Source organism: Nomascus leucogenys, chromosome 19 (assembly GCF_006542625.1).
Source record: "Nomascus leucogenys isolate Asia chromosome 19, Asia_NLE_v1, whole genome shotgun sequence".
Taxonomy (NCBI): domain Eukaryota; kingdom Metazoa; phylum Chordata; class Mammalia; order Primates; family Hylobatidae; genus Nomascus; species Nomascus leucogenys.
The window spans coordinates 34909694-34930873 of NC_044399.1; the positions used below are offsets into that span (position 1 = coordinate 34909694).

Here is a 21180-nt window from a genome sequence, read left to right on the forward strand (position 1 = left end):
GAGATCGTGCCACTCTACTCCATCCTGGTGACAGAGAAGAATGTCTCCAAAAAAAAAAACAGATGCGGTGGCTCATGCCTGTAATCCCAGCACTTGGGAAGGCCGAGGCAGGCGGATCACCTGAGGTCAGGAGTTTGAGACCAGTCTGGCCAACATGGTGAAACCCCGCCTCTACTAAAAATACAAAAATTAGTTGGGTGTGGTGTCACATGCCCGTAATCCCACGTACTCGGGAGGCTGAGGCAGGAGAATTGCTTGAACCCAGGAGGCAGAGGTTATAGTGAGCTGAGATCGTGCCACTGCACTCCAGCTTGGGCAACAAGAGAGAAACTCTGTCTTAAAAAACACACACACACACACACACAAAAGCGAAAATGAAGAGCTCAGCTATAATAAAGTTCTTTAGGCTGGGCACAGGGGCTGTAATCCCAACACTTTGGGACAGACTATTGCTTGAGCCGCCAGGAGTTGGAGACCATCTTGGGCAACATGGCAAAACTCTGTACAATAAAACTACCAAAATTAGCTGGGTATGGTGGCATGCACTTGTAGTACCAGCTACATGGGAGGCTGAGGTGGGAGGATCACCTAAGCCCGGGAGGTGGAGGCTGCAGTGAGCCATGATGGCACCACTGCACTCCAGCCTGGGTGACAGACCCTATCTCAAAAACAAAAAAAAAAGTTCTTCAGGTCTCTTGGAGTCTTGTGTTGTCACAGATAACTGCTGATTTGACTTCGAGAGCTAACTTGAAAGTTAACATTTGTGAATGATACCTGAAATATCCTGAAACTCAATAAATGTGGGACAGCTCTGGCCAGGTGCAGTGGCTCACACCTGTAATCCCACCCAGCACTTTGGGAGCCCGAGGCAGGAGGATCACTTGAGGTCAAGAGTTTGAGACCAGTCTGGCCAACATGGTGAAAACTCATCTCTCCCAAAGAAATACAAAAATTAGCCGGGCGTCGTGGTATGCGTCTGTAATTCCAGCTACTTGGAAGGCTGAGGCAGGAGAATTGCTTGAATCTGGGAGATGGGGGTTGCAGTGAGCTGAGATCGCGCCACTGCACTCCAGCCTTGGTGATGGTGAGATTCTGGCTCAAAAAAAAGTGAAAAAGTGGGACAATTCTGATCCATTGACAAAATTTCTATAATTAGGGAAGATATTCTGGAGAGCCTGTTGGGAAATAGTTTTGTTTTTTTGTTTTTGAGACGGAGTCTCGCTCTGTCGCCCATGCTGGAGTGATGCGATCTCGACTCACTGCAACTTCTGCCTCCTGGGTTCAAGCAATTCTCCTGTCTCAGCCTCTCTAGTAGCTGGGACTACAGTCACATGCCATCATGCCCGGCTTATTTTTGTATTTTTAGTAGAGATGGGGTTTCACCATACTGGTCAGGCTGGTCTCGAACTCCCAACCTCAGGTGATCTACCCACCTCGGACTCCCAAAGTGCTGGTCTCCCAGTGGCGTGAGCCACCGGGCCCGGCCTGGGAAATAGTTTTTATGGTATTGCAGTTGTTACAGGGATGTCCTGTGTAGATTTTTTTTTTTTTTTTTTTTTTTTTGAGACGGAGTCTCGCTCTTTCACCCAGGCTGGAGTGCAGTGGCGCGATCTCGGCTCACTGCAGGCTCCGCCCCCCGGGGTTCACGCCATTCTCCTGCCTCAGCCTCCCGCGTAGCTGGGACTACAGGCGCCTGCCACCTCGCCCGGCTAATTTTTTGTATTTTTAGTAGAGACGGGGTTTCACCGTGTTAGCCAGGATGGTCTTGATCTCCTGACCTCGTGATCCACCCGCCTCGGCCTCCCAAAGTGCTGGGATTACAGGAGTGAGCCACCGCGCCCGGCCTGTGTAGATTTTTTTTTTTTTTTTTTGAGACGGAGTCTCGCTCTGTCGCCCAGGCTGGAGTGCAGTGGCGCGATCTCGGCTCACTGCAAGCTTCGCCTCCCGGGTTCACGCCATTCTCCTGCCTCAGCCTCTCCGAGTAGCTGGGACTACAGGCGCCCGCCACCACGCCCGGCTAATTTTTTTTGTATTTTTAGTAGAGACGGGGTTTCACCATGGTCTCGATCTCCTGACCTCATGATCCGCCCGCCTCGGCCTCCCAAAGTGCTGGGATTACAAGCGTGAGCCACCGCGCCCGGCCGAGGCCTGTGTAGATTTTTTAAGCATAGGTAACTGTTTCTCTGATATTCTGAGTTAGTTTCTTGTTGTGGGATAGATACCAGTAAGTTGTATTTTTCAGCCTTCAAGCTCTACACACAGATGATCCTCTCACTTGGGATTATGTGGCAAGGCAAGAATTAGAGATTGAGTCACAGACAGAAGAGCAGCCTACAACGAAACAAGCCAAAGCAGTGGAGGTCAGCCGGAAGGAGGAAAGGTGCTGTGCTGTATATGAAGAGGCAGTGAAGACTCTGCCAACAGGTGAACTTCACCAAACCATGATGTAATGTAGAAGAAGGAATAGTGTCCCTCAGTGTGAAACTTAAGCTCCCGTTCCCACTGCCAAAATCAGTATTGGGGATGTCTCTGTAATATAGTTTATGATGTGCCTGGCTTTCTTTTTTTTTTTTTTCTGGGAGGCAGAGTCTTGTTCTGTCACCCCAGCTGGAGTTCAGTGGCTTTATTTTGGCTCACTGCAACCTCCACGTCCCGGGTTCAAGCAATTCTCCTGCCTCAGCCTCCCAAGTAGCTGTGACTACAGGTGTCCGCCACCATGCCCAGCTAATTTTTTTGTATTTAGTAGAGATGAGATTTCACTGTGTTGCCCAGACTGGTCTTGAACTCCTGAGCTCAGGCGATCCACTTGCCTTGGTCTCCCAAAGTGCTAGGATTACAGGATTACAGGTATGAGCCACCGTGCCTGGGTTTTTTTTTGTGTTTTTTTTTTTTTTTTGAGACAGAGTCTCACTCTGTTGCCCAGGCTGGAGTGCAATGGCGCGATGTCGGCTCACTGCAACCTCCGCCTCCCGAGTTCAAGCGATTCTCCTGCCTCATCCTCCCAAGTAGCTGGGATTACAGGCGTGTGCCACGATGCCTGGCTAATTTTTGTATTTTTAGTACAGACGGAGTTTCACCATGTTGGCCAGGCTGGTCTTGAACTCCTGACCTCAGGTGGTTTGCCCACTTTGGCCTCCTAAAGTGCTGGGATTACTCGCATGAGCCACTGCATTTGGCCGTGCCTGGCTCTTGCTCTTGGCTTTCTAACTTGCTCTTGGCTTTCTAACTTGGTCTTTCTCTGATGGTAATGGAGCTTTTATGACCTTCCTCCATAGTAGTGGTATTTATGTTCATTTATTTTGGGGGAAACATAGGAAATAATTCCTAAGATTCTTTAATTATTATTTCTTAATTATCTTTGTTTTTTTTTTTTGAGACAGGATCCTGCTGTGTCACCCAGGCTGGAGTGCAGTGGTGCAATTTCAGCTCACTCCAACCTCTGCCTCCTGGGTTGAAGCAATCCCCCCACCTGAACCCCCTGAGTAGTTGGGTCTACAGGCGCATGCCACCACGCCAGGCCAATTTTAATGTATTTTTTGTAGAGATGGAGTTTCGCCATGTTGCCCAGGCTGGTCTTGAACTGCTGGAATCAAGCTATCTGCATGCCTTGGCCTCCCAACTTGCTAGGATTACCGATGTCCTTAATTACCTTTTTTTTTTTTTCTTTTTGAGACAGAGTCTCACTCTGTTGCCCAGGCTGGAGTACAGTGACACGATCTCGGGTTACTGCAACCTCTTCCTCCCGGGTTTAAGCAATTCTCCTGCCTCAGCCTCCCGAGTAGCTGGGATTACAGGTGCATGCCACCATGCCCCACGGATTTTTGTGTTTTTAGTAGAGATGAGGTTTCACCATGTTGGCCAGGCTGGTCTTGAAGTCCTGACTTCAGGTGATCCGCCTGCCTCAGCCTCCCAAAGTGATGGGATTACAGATGTGAACCACTGTGCCCCGCCCTTAATTATCTTTGGATAGTGACTTAATTTTTATTTTGTAATAATGTAGAATAAAGGCAGAGGGGATATATAACCTGGATAAGGCTTTCAATTTTTATATTTAAGCTGTTACTCAGTTGTTTTCCCCCAGTATTTGAGGTGTTTGATTGGCTGTAGTCAGAGTAAAACTTTTTAAAATCAGGCTGATTTAAACTCTTCTTCAGAGGAGAGTTTTCCCCTTGAAGAAAAGATGTATGATGACTGTTTTTTTCCTTCTCTTTTAGTAACTTTGATGTGATGAATGTTGAACTAAGTGATCTGATCAACACAATCTTTCTGACTTTTCCAGAGGCCATGTGGAAGTGTTACATCACCTTTTGCTTGGAAAGACTTACTAAGAAGTCAAATAGTGGGTTCCTTAGAGGGAAGGTGAGGTTGTTACATGGTTACAGTGGTTGACTAGATAGTGACTGCCTTCTGAAAGAACAGAAGCACAGCTCTTCTGGTGTCTGGCACAGTTTCTGAGAACTTCTATGCTTAGCCACTCTCTCTCTCCTTGTGGGCGACGTGTCATTCTAAAGGTCTGAGTCTGGTTTGCCGCCAGGTTAGGAGGGGCTCTCGTGTAACTGGGCTCCGTTCGGTGCAGCTGCCCATTGCATCTATTCATAAGTGAAACCACCATGCAGGAGCAAGTCACCTTCTTTGAATTTTAAGAAATGCACAAAACTGCTTTTGTTCACGTGAGAGGCCAGAGGCCCCTGCTGGGATGTTTGTAATGAACTGAGGGATTTTTCTGTTTTCAGAGGTTGGAAAGAACCATGACTGTATTCAGGAAGGCACATGAACTGAAGCTTCTGTCAGAATGCCAATACAAGCAGTTGGTAAGGACATGGAGAAAATACTCTGTCCAGTTACAAATACCTTATTCCAGTTGTTTTGTGCCAGAGTCATGTTTTAAATACATATAGTCTTAAGATGAAGGCCATTTGGGAGTTTGGCATATGAAGTGTGTTTATATGTGTTTGCCAGTATTTGGCTTATGCAAAAAATGAAATCTGTACTAGCAAAGGGAGGAATATTATATAGTGAAAAACACTTAGAAGAAGAGTCATGATTTGGGTTTATTTTGTTTGTCCACCCATTCTTTTTTTTTTTGTTTTTTTTGTTTTTTTTTTGTTTGTTTGTTTGTTTGTTTGTTTGTTTTGAGACGGAGTCTCACTCTGTTGCCCAGGCTGGAGCGCAGTGGCGCAATCTCAGCTCACTGCAACCTCTGCCTCTTGGGATCAAGTGATTCTTGTGCCTTAGTCTCCCAAGTAGCTGGGATCACAGGTGCATGCCACCACACCCAGCTAATTTTTGTATTTTTGGTAGAGACGGGGTTTCACCATCTTGGCTGGGTTGGTCTCTAACTCCTGACCTCAAGTGATCCGCCTGCCTTGGCTTCCCAAAGTGCTGGGACTGCAGGTGTGAGCCATCACGCCTGGCCAAATTTTTGTATTTTTAGTAGGGACGGAGTTTCACTATGTTGGCCAGGCTGGTCTTGAACTCCTGACCTCAAGCGATCTGACTGCCTCAGCTTCCCAAAGTGCTGAGATTACAGGCGTGATCCACCACTCCTGGCCGTGCCTGGCTTTCTAACTTGGTCTTTCAGGTGTGAGCCACTGTTCCCAGCCTAGATGATTCATCTTCTGTCAGAAGAAACATATCAAACCGTTTCATCTCTTAGACTGGAGGCTGTATGGGTGGTAGGGAATGCACCTGATTTGCTCACTATTGAATCTAGCATATATAGTGTGCAATAAAAATGCTTGCTGAATGTACTGATTATATACTGCCATTTAATTTTTCACAAATTTGTACAATTGGATTGGTTTTAGGTTTTTTTTTCTCTTTTTCAAATAATGTAGATATAAGCATTTTGAACAGGTAAGATTTCCTTTCATTCGTGTATTTTTTGGCCCATATTTGTTAATGTAAAAGTCCCAAATTGAAGCGTTGAGCACTTTCATGACTCTTGCTACAAACTGTCAAACTGAATTTCAGAAAAATTGCATTAGTTTATGTTATGTCCAGCTGTGTTTGAATGACTATACCTGTTTCCTTATTTTTAAAAATTTTTTGGAGATAGAGTCTTGCTCTGTCACCCAGCCTGGAGTGTAGGGGCATGATCTTGGCCCACTGCAACTTCCTCCTCCCAGGTTTAAGTGATTCTCCCAAATCATCCTCTCGAGTAGCTGGGATTACAGGCGTGTGCCAACACACCTAGCTAATTTTTGTATTTTTAGTAGAAACAAGGTTTCACCATGTTGGCCAAGCTGGTCTCGAGCTCTTGACCTCAGGTGATCTGCCTGCCTTGGCCTCCCAAAGTGCTGGGATTACAGGCGTGAGCCACTGAGCCCAGCCTATTTGTTAATTTTCATCCTCTGTTTGGTGAGCATGTGTTCTGGCATAGTGAACTGTTTTGTTTTTATTTATTTATTATTTCTTTGAGGCGGAGTTTCACTCTTGTTGCCCAGGCTGGAGTGCAATGGCATGATCTCGGCTCACCTCAAACTCCGCCTCCTGGGTTCAAGAGATTCTCCTGACTCAGCCTCCCGAGTAGCTGGGATTACAAGCATGCACCACCACGCCTGGCTAATTTTGTATTTTTAGTAGCGACAGGGTTTCTCCGTGTTGGTCAGGCTGGTCTCGAACTCCCAACCTTAGGTGATCTGCCTGCCTCAGCCTCCCAAAGTGCTGAGATTACAGGCGTGAGCCACCGTGCCCGGCCATGAACTGTTTTATTAAAAACTTACACCGGGCATGGTGGCTCATGCTTGTAATCCCAGCACTTTGGGAGGCCGAGGTGGGTGGATCATCTGAGGTCAGGAGTTCGAGACCAGCCTGGCCAACATGGTGAAACCCCATTTCTACTAAAATACAAAAAATTAGCCGGGCGTGGCGATGGGCACCTGTCGTCCCAGCTACTCGGGAAGCTAAGGCAGGAGAATTGCTTGAACCCAGGAGGCGGAGGTTGCAGTGAGCCAAGATCATTGCGCCACTGTACTCCAGACTGGGTTACAGAGCAAAACTCTTGTCTCCAAAAAAAACAAAAACAAAAACAACAAAACCTAACTTACAGTCTAAATTCTTTTTTTTTTTTTTTTTTTTCTGAGACGGAGTCTCGCTCTGTCACCCAGGCTGGAGTGCAGTGGCGCAATCTCGGCTCACTGCAAGCTCCGCCTCCCGGGTTCACGCCATTCTTCTGCCTCAGCCTCTCCGAGTAGCTGGGACTACAGGCGCTTGCCACCACGCCCGGCTAATTTTTTTGTATTTTTAGTAGAGACGGGGTTTCACCGTGGTCTCGATCTCCTGACCTCATGATCCGCCCGCCTCGGCCTCCCAAAGTGCTGGGATTACAAGCGTGAGCCACCGCGCCCGGCCTACAGTCTGAATTCTTTAGGTTCTCTGGTTTTTATGTCTTCCTTGTTTTTGGATAACCCTCATGGGTAGGAGCAGTGAAAATAGGAGAAATTCTAAATTGTTCACTTTGTGCCTGTTTAACAGCCATGGAAAATTTGTTTTGATACCTATAAATTATCACATAGCTCATTTCTTTTTTTTTTTTTTTTGAGATACAGTCTTGCTCTGTCGCCGAGGTTGGAGTGCAGTGGCGTGATCTCGGCTCACTGCAATCTCCGCCTCCTGGGTTCAAGCGATTCTTCTGCCTAAGCCTTCCGAGTAGCTGGGATTACAGACGCACACCACCACACCCAGCTAATTTTTGTATTTTTAGTAGAGATGGGGTTTCACCATGTTGGCCAGGATGGTCTTGATCTCTTGAGCTCGTGATCTGGCCGCCTGGGCCTCCCAAAGTGTTGGGGTTACAGGTGTGAGCCACCATATCCGGCCTCTTTTTTATTTTAAATTGTAGTGGAAAGGTTGGTGAAATTCTTGCCTCAAATGAGGTTTTTATTTGTCTCCATTTACATAGATTGTTTGGGTTTCAGTAATTAATTTTCCAGTCATCCTTCATCTTGTCTAGATTGTTTCGTTGCTGTGTCATAACTTACTGAGAGAAGCTCTGGAAGTGGCAGTAGCTGGAACTGAATTGTTTAGAGACTCTGGGACAATGTGGCAGCTGAAGCTGCGGGTGCTGATCGAGTCAAAGAGCCCTGACATAGCCATGCTTTTTGAAGAAGCCTTTGTGCACCTGAAACCCCAGGTCAGTGAGCTGGATCTTTTGTATTCATTATATTTGGGAAACCTTTTAAGACTAGCCAAGGCTCATTTGGAATGTAGTTGGCTATTGAGAGCCAACTCTAGAGTGGCATTTGCCATTAAGTGGCGATGGTTCATAGGTTAAGAGTAGAAGAATTTGCTTCTATTTAATCTCCTTTATTTGAAAGTTGACCAAATTATATAAAACTTCCTATTCTATTTAGATATCTTATAAAGTTAGAAATACCAGTAGAATATTAATTGCACTTGCTGAATATAAGCCCAACTTTTTTTTTTTTTTTTTTGAGATGGAGTCTTGCTCTGTTGCCCATGCTGGAGTGCAGTGGCGTGATCTCAGCTCACTGCAATCTCCGCCTCCTGGGTTCAGGCAATTCTCCTGCCTCAGCCTCCCAAGTAGCTGGGACTACAGGCACGCACCATCACACCCGACTAATATTTTCTATTTTAGTAGAGACAGGATTTCTCCATGTTGGCCAGGCTGGTCTGGAACTCCTAGCCTCAAGTGATCTGCCCGCCTTGGCCTCCCAAAGTGCTGAGATTACAGGCATGAGCCACGGTGTATGGCCAGATTCACTTTGCAGTGAATTTTTTATTTTAGTAGGAAAAATGTATTCCAGAAGATAAAGTAGGAAAAAAACTACTGCTCATTTGGTGTTGTTTTCTTTTTCCTTTTTTTTTTTTTGAGACAAAGTCTTGTTCTGTTGCCCAGACTGGAGTGCAGTGGTGCAAACTTGGCTCACTGCAACCTCCACCTCCCAGGTTCAAGCGATTCTCCTGTCTCAGTCTCCCACCACCATGCCCAGCTAATTTTTGTATTTTTAGTAGAGACAGGGTTTTGCCATGTTGGCCAGGCTGGTCTTGAACTCCTGGCCTCAAGTGATCCGCCTGCCTCCGTCTTTAAAGTGCTGGGATTACAAATGTGCGCCACCATGCCTCGCCTTTGCTGCTCATTTGTGTGTACCTCTGGGACATGAATGAAGATCAGACACTTCAGCCTAGATTAATTAGTTCTTGTGTTGTGGGTCTTAGACAGCAGAGACATGATCTGGGTAGCTGTGGGTCTAACTGTGTGGGTTGTTAATTGCTTACTTAACTAAAAGATGATTGATGATAACTACATGAAATATTTCCCAATAGAAAGGAACTAAAATTCACAGAAGAGTGTTGCTCTGAGTGATTTGGTCAGAAGGCTGGCTGTGTTCTGGCGTGCCATTCCTGCTGGGCAATGAGAATTCTGTCACAATGAGGACTGTTTGGGAATGAATCCCTATTTTACATATTGATTGTCTTAGGAGGAACCTGCCTTTCTAACTAGTTTTCAGAGCATAGGACTAAACTGTCATTTTATAGCATAAAAAAATTGATACATAATATTTTACACATTTATAGGGTACATGCGATGTTTTATTATATGCTGTTTTCTAACTAACATTTTTTAAACTGGGAGTAGGTTTGTCTGCCATTGTGGATTTCCTGGGCAGAGTGGAGTGAAGGTGCCAAAAGCCAAGAAGACACTGAGGCAGTCTTTAAGGTATAGGCTCCATGTTCCAAGTCTCGTGGTGTGGGGAATGGCAGAAGTTTCCCTGGTTGGTCAGCTCTAGTATTGCAGGTGCACCTAAAGCACTATGGAGTGGCCTCAGGTGGTTCTGGGAAAATCTTTTTTGATATCTATAAGTTTTCTCACATAGTTTCTTTCTTTTTTCTTTTAAATTGTAGAAAGCTCTCTTAGCTGTCATAGGTGCCGACTCAGTAACCCTGAAGAATAAGTACCTGGATTGGGCTTATCGAAGTGGTGGCTACAAAAAGGCCAGAGCTGTGTTTAAAAGGTACTCACAGATGTTCATAGTTGTTACTAGTCTCTCTACCCCATACTCAGCTGCTCATACCCAGATTATTTGAATCACAAATAGTACCTGAGGGAGTAATCCAATACACTTTTTCTTTTTTTTTTTTTTTTTTTTTTTTTTTGAGACGGAGTCTTGCTCTGTGCCCCAGGCTGGAGTGCAGTGGCGCGCTCTCGGCTCACTGCAAGCTCCGCCTCCCAGGTTCATGCCATTCTCCTGCCTCAGCCTCCCGAGTAGCTGGGACTACAGGCACCCGCCAACACACCCGGCTAATTTTTTGTATTTTTAGTAGAGACGGGGTTTCACTGTGTTAGCCAGGATGGTCTCGATCTCCTGACCTCGTGATCCGCCCGCCTCGGCCTCCCAAAGTGCTGGGATTACAGGCTTGAGCCACCGCGCCCGGCCTTTTTTTTTTTTTAAGATGGAGTCTTGCTCTGTTGCCCAGGCTGGAGTGCAGTGGCACAATCTTGGCTCACTGCAATCTCCGCCTCCTGCGTTCAAGTGATTCTCCTGCCTCGGCTTCCCGAGTAGCTAGGATTACAGGCGCCTGCCACCACGCCTGGCTAATTTTTAAATTTTAGATTTTAAAGACAAGGTTTCACCATGTTTGCCAGGCTGGTCTCAAACTCCTGACCTCAGGTGATCTGCCCGCCTCAGCCTCCCAAAGTGCAGGGATTGTAGGCATGAGGCACCACACCTGACCCAATACACTGTTTCATTTTCCTTTTTTTTTTTTTTTTTTTTTTTGAGACAGAGTTTCACTCTTGTCACCCAGCCTGGAGTACAGTGGTGAGATCTTAGCTCACTGCAATGTCCACTTCCTGGGTTTAAGTGATTCTCCCGCCTTAGCCTCCTGAGTAGCTGGGATTACAGATGTGTGACACCACGCCTGGCTAATTTTGTAATTTAGTAGAGATAGGGTTTCATCATGTTGGCCAGGCTGGTCTCAAACTGCTGATCTCAAGTGATTTGCTTGTCTTGGCCTTTCAAAGTGCTGGGATTACAGGCACGAGCCAGTGCATTTGGCCTCCAATAAACTTTTTCAAAAAGTAATGTTTCCTTTCCTTTTTTGAGACAGGTTCTCGCTCTGTCACCCAGGTTAGAGTGCAGTGGCACAATCATGGCTCACCGAAGCCTTGACCTTCTGGGCTCAAGCAGTCCTCCCACTTCAGCCTCCCAAATATCTGGGTCTACAGGCATGTACCACCATGTCCAGCTAACTTAAAACATTTTTTTTTTTGTAGAGACTCAGTCTCACAGCATTGTTCAGCCTGGGCTCAAGCAGTCCTCCTGCCTCAGCCTCCCAAAGTGCTAGGATTATAAGTGTGAGCCACCATGCCTGGCCTTCTTTTTCTTTTTTTTGAACAATAAAAGCAGTTCATTGTGGTGGGGGAAAATATAACCATGATAATTTATTACATCATCAAAGGAAAAATTATTGTTAACATATAATTTTAAAATTTGTTTTTATGTAGTTGAGATTATAGTATAACTGTAATTTTATTTATGATTTAAAAAAAATTTTTTGTTTTTTTTGAGAAGGAGTCTCACTGTGTTGCCCAGGCTGGAGTGCAGTGGTACAGTCTCGGGTCACTGCAACTTCTGCCTCCCGGGTTCAAGCGATTCTCCTGCCTCAGCCTCCTGAATAGCTAGGATTACAGGCATGTGCCACGATGCCTGGCTAATTTTTTATATTTTTAGTGATAAGGGTTTTTGCCATGTTGGCCAGGCTGGTCTCGAACTCCTGACCTCTGGTGACCTGCCTGCCTTGGCCTCCCAAAGTGTTGGGATTACAGGTGTGAGCCACTGTGCCTGGCCTAAATATTTTTTTTTTCTTTGAGACAAGAGTCTTGCTCTGTTGCCCAGGCTGAGTGTAGTGGCGCCATCTTGGCTCACTGCAAACTTTGCCTTCCTGGTTCAAGCGATTCTTGTGCCTTAGCTTCCCAAGTAGCTGGGACTACAGGTGTGCGCCACCACACCCAGGTAATTTTTTTATTTTTAGTAGAGATGGGGTTTCACTGTGTTGCCCAGGCTGAACTCCTGGGCCCAAGCAGTCTGCCCAGCTGAGCCTCTCAAAGTGCTGGGATTACAGGCATGAGCTACCATGCCTGGCCATGCCCCGCTAATTCTTAAATTTTTTTGTAGAGTCGGGGTCTCGCCTTATTGCTTAAACTGATCTTGACCTTATGGCTTCCAGTGATCTTCCTGCCTTGGCCTCCCAAAGGGCTGGGATTGTAGGTGTGAAGCACTGTGCCCAGCCAAAAATTCTTTATAAACATCATTTATTAAACATAGCTATATGAGCTGGGCACGGTGGTTCAGGGCCTGTAATCTCAGGACTTTGGGAGACTGAGACAAGAGGATTGCTTGAGCCCAAGCATTTGAGACGAGCCTGGGCAACACAACGAGACTTCATTTCTATTAAAAGTTAACAGGCCAGGTACGGTGGCTCACGCCTGTAATCCTAGCACTTTAGGAGGCCGAAGCGGGTGGATCACAAGGTCAGGAGTTCGAGACCATCCTGGCTAACATGGTGAAACCCCATCTCTACTAAAAAAAATAGAAAAAATTAGCCGGGCATGGTGGCAGGCACCTGTAGTCCCAGCAGCTGAAGCAGGATCATGGCGTGAACCTGGGAGGTGGAGCTTGCAGTGAGCCGAGATCGCGCCACTGCACTCCAGCCTGGGTGACAAAGCGAGACTCCATCTCAAAAAAAAACCAAAAAACTTAAAAAAGGTTAGATGGCATGGCATGTGCCTGTGATTTTATCTACTTGGGAAGCTGAAGTTGGAGGATCACTTGAGTCCAGGTGGTTGAGGCTGTAGTGAGCTGTGTTTGTGCTAGTATACTCCAGCCTTGGTGACAGAGTGAGACCCTGTCTCAAAACAAAAACAGGCCAGGCGTGGTGGTTCATGCCTGTAATCCCAGCACTTTGGGAGGTCGAGGCAGATGGATCACGAGGTCAGGAGATCGAGACTATCCTGGCTAACATGGTGAAACCCTGTCTCTACTAAAAATACAAAAAAAATTAGTCGGGTGTGGTGGCGGGCGCCTGTAGTCCCAGCTACTCGGGAGGCTGAGGCAGGAGAATGGTGTGAAACCGGGAGGCAGAGCTTGCAGTGAGCCGAGACTGCGCGACTGCACTCCAGCCTGGGTGACAGAGCGAGACTCCGTCTCAAAAAACAAAACAAAACAAACAACAACAACAAAAACAAAAAACCCAAAACAAAACAAACAGCCACAGTGCCTGGCCCATCAGCCATGTATTGTTTTAATTTCAACTTTTATTTTAGATTCAGGGGAGTACGTGTGCAAGTTTGTTATGTGGGTATATTGCGTGACACTGAGGTTTGAGGTAGACTATATTGAAGGCAGCCAGCATACATGTGAAAAAATGTTCAAGATGACTAACCTTTAGAGAAATGCAAATCAAAACCACAATGAGATACCATCTCACTAGTCAGAATGGCTATTAAAAAGTCATAAAATTATAGATATTGGCAAGGCTGCAGGGAAAACCTTATATACTGCTGGTGGGAATGTAAATTAGTTCAGCCACTGTGGAAATCAGCTGGAGATTTCTGGAAGAACTTAAAACAGATCTACCATTTATCTCAGCAATCCCATTACTAGGTATATACCCAAAGGAAAACAAATAATTCTACCAAAAAGACATGTACTCGTATGTTCATCACAGCACTATTCACAATAGTAAGGACATGGAATCAACCTAGGTGCTTATCAACAGTTGATTGGAAAAAAACAATGTGGTACATATACTCTATGGAATACTCTGCAGCCATAAAGAAGAACAAAATCATGTTCTTGGCAGTAGCATGGATACAGCTGGAGGCCATTGTCCTCAGCAAGTTATCACAGGAACAGAAAACCAAATACCACATGTTCTCACTTGCAGTTATAGCTAAACATTGGGTACACGTGGGCATAAAGACAGAAATAGTGGACACTACAGGGTGGGGGAAGAAGGGTAGGAGGAACGGAGGAAAGGGCTGAAAAGCTACCTATCAATTACTATGCTCATTACCGAGGTAACGGGGTCAGTCTACCTCAAACCTCAGTGTCACGCAATATACCCACATAACAAACTTGCACACGTACTCCCCTGAATCTAAAATAAAAGTTGAAATTAAAACAATACATGGCTGATGGGCCAGGCACTGTGGCTCACACCTGTAATCCCAGTGTTTTAGGAGGCCAAGGTGGGAGAATTGCTTGAGTCCAGGAGTTTGAGGCTGCAGTGAACTATGATTGTGCCACCACACTCCAGCCTGGGCAACAGAGGGAGAGCCTGTCTCAAAAAATAAAAAAAAAAATAAAGAGGCCAGGTGTGGTGGCTAATGCCATTCCTGTAATCCCAGAACTCTGGGAAGCCAAGGCTGAGGTGGGAGGATCGCTTGGACCCAGGAGTTGAAGACCAACCTGGGCAACACAGCGAGACCCTTTCTCTACTAAAAATGAAAAACAATTAGCCAGATGCAGTTTGCATCTATGGTCTCAGCTATTCTGGAGGCTGAGGTGGCAGTACTGCTTGAGCCCAGAAATTGTAGGCCACAGTGAGTCATGATCTCAGCACTGTACTCCAGCCTTGGTGACAGAGGGAAACTTTGTCTAAAAGGCATAAGAAAAGAGAAAGCTGTATGATATACCACTCTGTGGATGCAGTATAACTTTATTTTTTTGTTTTTTGAAACGGAGTCTCACTCTGTCGCCCATGTTGGAGTGCAGCGGCTTGATCTTGGCTCACTGCAACCTCTGCCTCCCAGGTTCAAGTGATTCTCCTGCCTCAGCCTCCCAAGTAGATGGGATTATAGGTGCCCACCACCACGCCCAGCTAATTTTTATATTTTTGGTAGAGGCAGGGTTTCATCATGTTGGTCAGGCTGGTCTTGAACTCTTGACCTCAGGTGATCCACCCGCCTTGGCCTCCCAAAGTGCTGGGATTACAGGTGTGAGCCACCCTGCCTGGCCGTGGATGCAGTATAACTTTTTTGGCCACAGTAATACTGTTTTGATGAATATTTCTGCAAAAATTTGTCCATATTAGAAATCATTTCTTTAGAATATATTCCTAGAAATGGAATTACTGATTTCCCAAAAGACTTTGACATGTAGTTGAGGGAATTTGAAAACTCTACAATTGAGAAAGAAGAGTACAGTAAGAAAATTAAACCAGGCATGGTGGCGCACGCCTGTAATCCTAGCACTTTGGAAGGCTGAGGCGGGCAGATTGCTTGAGCCCAGGAGTTCGAGACTAGCCTGAGAAACCTAGTGAGACCTCTTCTCTACAGAAAATTTCAAAAATAAGCTGTGTGTGGTTGTGTATGCCTGTAGTCACAGTTACTCTAGAGGCTAAGGCAGGAGGATTGCTTGAGCCTGGGAATTCAGGGCTGCAGTGAGCTATGATTGCAATATTGCACTCCAGCCTGGGTGACAAAGTGAGACCCTGTCTCAAAAAAAAAAAAAACAAAACAAAAAACTAAGAACTGGGTATGAAGAGAAAGTCATTAGTGGTCATAGAATCGTGAGAGTGACTGGCCATCAGGTCAAGTCCTTGCATTGATTTGAAGTCAAGTCTTTATTAAACCATGTGTTGTGGAGGCACTGGTCTGGGTATTTACAGTTATGAGATGTAAGAGGCTTTTTGTCATTGTTGAAGATAACGTTTTCTCCTTCCTTTTTAGTTTACAGGAGAGCCGACCATTTTCAGTTGACTTTTTCAGGAAAATGATTCAGTTTGAAAAGGAGCGAGTAAGTGTTCTGTTTCAGCATTTCTTGTCTGGGAAAATGGATTAGTGGTTACTAATCTATCAGACTGTTTTTTGGTTTTTTGGTTTTTTTTGAGGCAGAGTCTCGCTCTGTTGCCAGGCTGGAGTGCAGTGGTGCGATCTTGGCTCACTGCAACCTCCACCTCCCAGGTTCAAGTGATTCTTCTGCCTCAGCCTCTTGAGTAGCTGGGACTACAGGCACGCGCCTCTGTGCCCAGCCAATTTTTATGTTTTTATAGAGATGGGGTTTTACCATGTTGGCCAGGATGGTCTCTATCTGTTGACCTCGTGATCTGCCCACCTCAGACTCCCAAAGTGTTGGGATTACAGGTGTGAGCCACCATGCCTGGCCCGGGAGTGTTTTGTTATGTAAAAGGCTCTCATTATAATACAGTATAAATTTCTGATCCCTTGGTCTAATCCCTTTTCCATAGAGCTGGTTTAAGAATGGTAATCAAGCAAAGAGAAAGTATATGTTTGGGGAATAGAAAACTTAGATGTTACTTTTTTTTTTCTGAGATAGAGTCTTACTCTGTTGCCCAGGCTGGAGTGCAGTGGTGTGATCTCGGCTCACTGCAAACTCTGCATCCTGGGTTCAAGTGATTTCTCCTGCCACACCCTCCCGAGTAGCTGGGATTACAGGCACGTGCCGTCACGCCAGGCTAATTTCTGTATTTTCAATAGAGATGGGGTTTTGCCATGTTGGCCAGGCTGGTCTCAAACTCCTGACTTCAGGTGATCCGCCCCCCTGAGCCTCCCAAAGTGCTGGGATTACAGGCGTGAGCCACCACGTCCGGCAAGCCAAGTATCTGTTCTTATTCTACAGTATAGGACAGTTTTATAGTATAGGAGATAGTCTAGCCTAATATGTAATAGCCAGGCTTTGGATTTATAACATGATAGTTATGTGCCTTGAGCAAGTCACTTAATTCTGAGCTTCCCGTCCTCATCTGTAAAGGAGGTCATTATACCTGTTTCAGAGGTGTGAGAGTTGTAAGGCCAAATGGTATACTGGATAGAAAGGACATTGCATAATGCCGTGCACATATGAACCATTAAACAGGTGTGATTCTGTTTTTCGTGCATGTCTAAAATAGGAGGTTAAATTGACTTTTTTTTTTTTTTGAGACAGAGTCTTGCTGTCTGTTGCCCAGGCTGGAGTGCAGTGGCGCGATCTTGGCTTACTGCAACCTCCGCCTTCCAGGTTCAAGCGATTCTCCTGCCTCAGCCTCCCGAGTAGCTGGGATTACAGGCCCCTGCCACCTCACCTGGCTAATTTTTTTTTTTTTTTTTTTTTTTTTTTTTTTTGAGACAGAGTCTCACTCTGTCGCCCAGGCTGGATTCTTGGCTCACTACAACCTCCGCCTCCTAGGTTCAAGCAATTCTCCTGCCTCAGCCTCCTGAGTAGCTAGGATTACAGGCATGCACCACCATGCCTGGCTAATTTTTGCATTTTTAGTAGGGACAGGGTTTCACCATGTTGGCCAGGCTGGTCTTGAACTCCCGACCTTGTGATCCACCTGCCTCGGCCTCCCAAAGTGCTGGGATTACAGGTGTGAGCCACCGTGCCTGGCCCTAATTTTTGTATTTTTAGTAGAGACTGGTTTCACCATGTTGGCCAGGCTGGTCTCAACTCCTGACCTTGTGATCTGCCCGCCTCGGCCTCCCGAAGTATTGGGATTACAGGCGTGAGCCACAGCGCCCGGCAATAATACTTTTTTTTTTTTTTTTTTTTTGAGACAGAGTCTCGCTCTGTCGCCCAGGCTGGAGTGCAGTGGCGCGATCTTGGCTCACTGCAAGCTCCGCCTCCTAGGTTCACGCCATTCTCCTGCCTCAGCCTCCTGAGTAGCTGTGACTACAGGCACCTGCCACCACGCCTGGCTAATTTTTTGTATTTTTAGTAGAGACAGGGTTTCACTGTGTTAGCCAGGATGGTCTCGATCTCCTGACCTCGTGATCCGCCTGCCTCGGCCTCCCAAAGTGCTGGGATTACAGGTGTGAGTCACCGTGCTCGGCAAGAATACATTTTTAAAAATAGGTGGAGAATGAGCAGTTTTTGGTTGTAAAGTTAGTTACAGCTGTTCTGCTAGGTACATAATTCATCAGCATTTTAATCTAATACTTGTAGTTGTGCTAAGAGATATTATGCTTGTTTTATAGGTGAGGAAATGTTTAAAGTCAAAGGGTTTAAAAACTTGCTGAAGGTCATATAACTAGTATTTATTTTAAGGTGGATATAACAAATAAGTACCAGAGCCCAGATATTCAAAAGGAAGAAATCCTTACTCAAAGCGAATAGAACCTTCACTGTTTCTTTATTTAATTCCTACTCATTCCTCAAGACGTTCAAATACTGTTTTCTGTGAAGCTGCCCATGTCCCCCACTTTTTTCTAATAGCGCTTTTCTCCATGCTACTACAGCAAAGTGCTTTTATGTTTCACATACGTACTTCACTCTGTTGAGTGGCTTTGATTTTTTCCTGGAAAAGTTGAGAGCCAAATTGTGTTCATGTTAAACTCTTCCCTTTCAAATACCTGACAGACAATAGTTGCTTAACAATATGGTTAGAATGAATTTGTTATGTTATAAATCAGGCTTTTGAGGCAAGATTGTCTATCTTTGTCAGGAATCCTGCAATATGGCGAATGTAAGAGAATATTATGAGAGGGCTTTGAGAGAGTTTGGATCCGCAGATTCTGGTAAGTAAACCCTTAATTTGTGACCAATTAGTATGGTTAGAACAGTGTTTCTTGGCAGAGCACAGTGGCTCATGCCTGTAATCCCAGCACTTTCGGAGGCCAAGGCAGGCAGATCACCTGAGGTCAGGAGTTCGAGACCAGCCTGGCCAATATGGTAAAACCCCGTCTCTACTAAAATAAAAATTAGCCGGACATGGTGGTGCGCACCTGTAATCCCAGCCTGGGAGGCTGAGGCAGGAGAATCGCTTGAGCCTGGGAGACGGAGGTTGCAGTGAGCTGAGATTGTGCCATTGCACTCCAGCCTGGGCAACAACAGTGAAACTCCATCTCAAAAACAAACAAACAAAACCGTTTCTTAGTTTTTTTTTTTTTTTTTTTTGCATCATAACCCTCTTTTAAAATAAAACTTGTTTCCTTCCTCTGCCTCCTCAGTTGCTTTGTGTATACTAATTTTATCATTTCAAGATCCTAAGTTCAGGGGTCCATGGGTCGTCTGTTAAGAACCCTGGATTTCTCAGGAGTCTGAGACCAGCCTGGGCAACATATTTAGATCTGCATCTCTACAAACAATAATAAAAAAAAAAGTAACTGGGTATGGTGGTGCATGCCTGTGGTCCCAGCTACACAGCAGGCTGAGGTGGGAGGATTGTTTGGGCCCCAGGATGTTGAGGCCGCAATGACTGTGATGCCACCACTGTACTCCAGCCTGGGCGATACAATGAGGCCCTGTCTCAAAAACCAAAACCAAAAACACCCCCTCTGGATTAGAGAAAGATTTGCATGATTTTGTTCTCTTAAAAAAAATGTATTTAGAGTTACATGAAAGGGGTAAACGTGAGATGCTAATTGGCGTCTGTTGTTGACTATCTCCACATTGCCCTCATTTGTAGGACTTGTGCAACATACTTCTGGGTATAAGTATGTCATGTAAAATCTGTGGACCTTATTTATGAACTCATAAACATTGATTTGTTTATTTTTATTTTGTTTTGAGACAGTCTCACTCTGTCACCCAGGCTGGAGTGCAGTGGCGCAATCTTGGCTCACTGCAATCTCTGCCTCCCAGATTCAAGCGATTCTCATGCCTCAGCCTCCCAAATAGCTGGGAGTACAGGCACGCATGCCACCATGCCTGGCTAATTTTTGTATTTTCAGTCGAGATGGAGTTTCGCCATGCTGGCTAGGCTGGTCTTGAACTCTTGACCTCAGGTGATCTGCCCGCCTTTGCCTCCCAAAGTGCCGGGATTACAGGTGTGAACCACTGTGCCTAGCCAAAAAGTTTAGTATTTTTGAGTTCATTAAATAAAAAGACTTTTATGATTGATGTGAAGGTTTTCTACTGGGGAAAAAAAACAAAAAAAACAAAACTGGCGAGGCACAGTGGCTCACGCCTGTAATCCCAGCACTTTGGAAGGCCAAGGTAGAAGGATTGCTTGAGCCCAGGAGTTCAAGACTAGCCTGGGCAATATAGTGAAACTCTGTTTCTACAAAAAATAAAAAAATTAGCCAAATATGGTGGTGTGCCTGTGGTCCCAGCTGTCCTGGAGGCTGAGGCAGGAGGGTCACTTGAACTCAGGAGGTTGAGACTGTAGTAAGCCATGTTCCCGCCACTACACTCTAGCCTGGGCAATACAGTGAGACCCTGTCTCAAAAAAAAGAAAAAAGAAAAAAACACACAAAAACAAAACAAAACCTGCCACTATAGTTTAAAGAAGCTAAAAGAGGTATTGTTAAACAAAGCGTCCTAGGGAAGTAACAGTGAGAAGTTAAATTTCTTAGAAATCTTGAGTTGAATGGATATTTAATAAGGTTACCTAATAACACTCTGTCAGTTATCTAATTGTATGTTTTTTTTTTTAAGATCTTTGGATGGATTATATGAAAGAAGAATTGAACCACCCACTTGGTAGACCTGAGAACTGTGGACAGATCTACTGGCGAGCAATGAAAATGTTGCAGGGAGAGTCAGCAGAGGCATTTGTAGCTAAACATGCTATGCATCAGACTGGCCATTTGTGAAGACCAAGAATACAGTCTGTTTTGTGAAACAGTATTGCAAGCGAGCCCTGTGGGCAAATTTGTATTGAGTCCATCTGTAATTTGCTCAGTGATGGCAGACAAGATGGCTCTCTGGTTTTGAGACACATTTAATTTTATGTTAACTTGTTAAATGTTTTTTAAAAATTAAAAAATTTTTATAATTGAGACGGGGTCTTGCTCTGTTGCCCTGGCTGGTCTTGAACTCCTGGACTCAAGTGACCTTCTTACTTCAGACTGCTGAGTAGCTGGGATTATAGGCGCACGACACCATGCTCAGTTTGATGTGCTAATCTGATTCCAGGAAAGAGAACTGCTGATTTAATGTTGAGGTCCGATCTACCACAGGTCCTAAATGTTTCCCAAAATACATAGAAAGCATATGACTGGGTTTTTTTTTTTTTAATTATCCCAGGTCATGCACGAGTATCTCTAATCTCAACATAAGAGGCAGTTAAAATGAAGGAGAAAGTGGCCGGGCGTGGTGGCTCACACCTGTAATCCCAGCACTTTGGGAAGGCTGAGGCAGGTGGATCACCTGAGGTCAGGAGTTTGAGACTAGCCTGGCCAACGTGGTGAAACCCTGTCTCTACTAAAAATACAAAAATTAGCCAGGCGTGGTGGTGGGCGCCTGTAATCCCAGCTGCCTGGGAGGCTGAGGC

At 45.3% G+C, this 21180-nt stretch overlaps 1 protein-coding gene across 2 annotated transcripts in view; it reads left to right on the forward strand.

The window, feature by feature from the left end:
• The window catches only part of UTP6 (UTP6 small subunit processome component), a 41068-nt gene extending 20380 nt beyond the window's left edge, over nucleotides 1-20688 (forward strand). The window contains exons 11-19 of one of the 2 annotated variants that reach the window (XM_003280209.4): nucleotides 2243-2424; nucleotides 4280-4359; nucleotides 4734-4811; nucleotides 7955-8134; nucleotides 9602-9682; nucleotides 9868-9977; nucleotides 15698-15764; nucleotides 18409-18481; nucleotides 20343-20688. In XM_003280209.4, the coding sequence (XP_003280257.2) occupies nucleotides 2243-2424; nucleotides 4280-4359; nucleotides 4734-4811; nucleotides 7955-8134; nucleotides 9602-9682; nucleotides 9868-9977; nucleotides 15698-15764; nucleotides 18409-18481; nucleotides 20343-20500 (1009 nt within the window). In that variant the 3' untranslated portion in view covers nucleotides 20501-20688. The remainder of the gene's footprint in view (nucleotides 1-2242; nucleotides 2425-4279; nucleotides 4360-4733; nucleotides 4812-7954; nucleotides 8135-9601; nucleotides 9683-9867; nucleotides 9978-15697; nucleotides 15765-18408; nucleotides 18482-20342) is intronic. The other variant, XM_030800597.1, reaches the window with a different exon arrangement.
• Nucleotides 20689-21180: the final 492 nt, after the last annotated feature.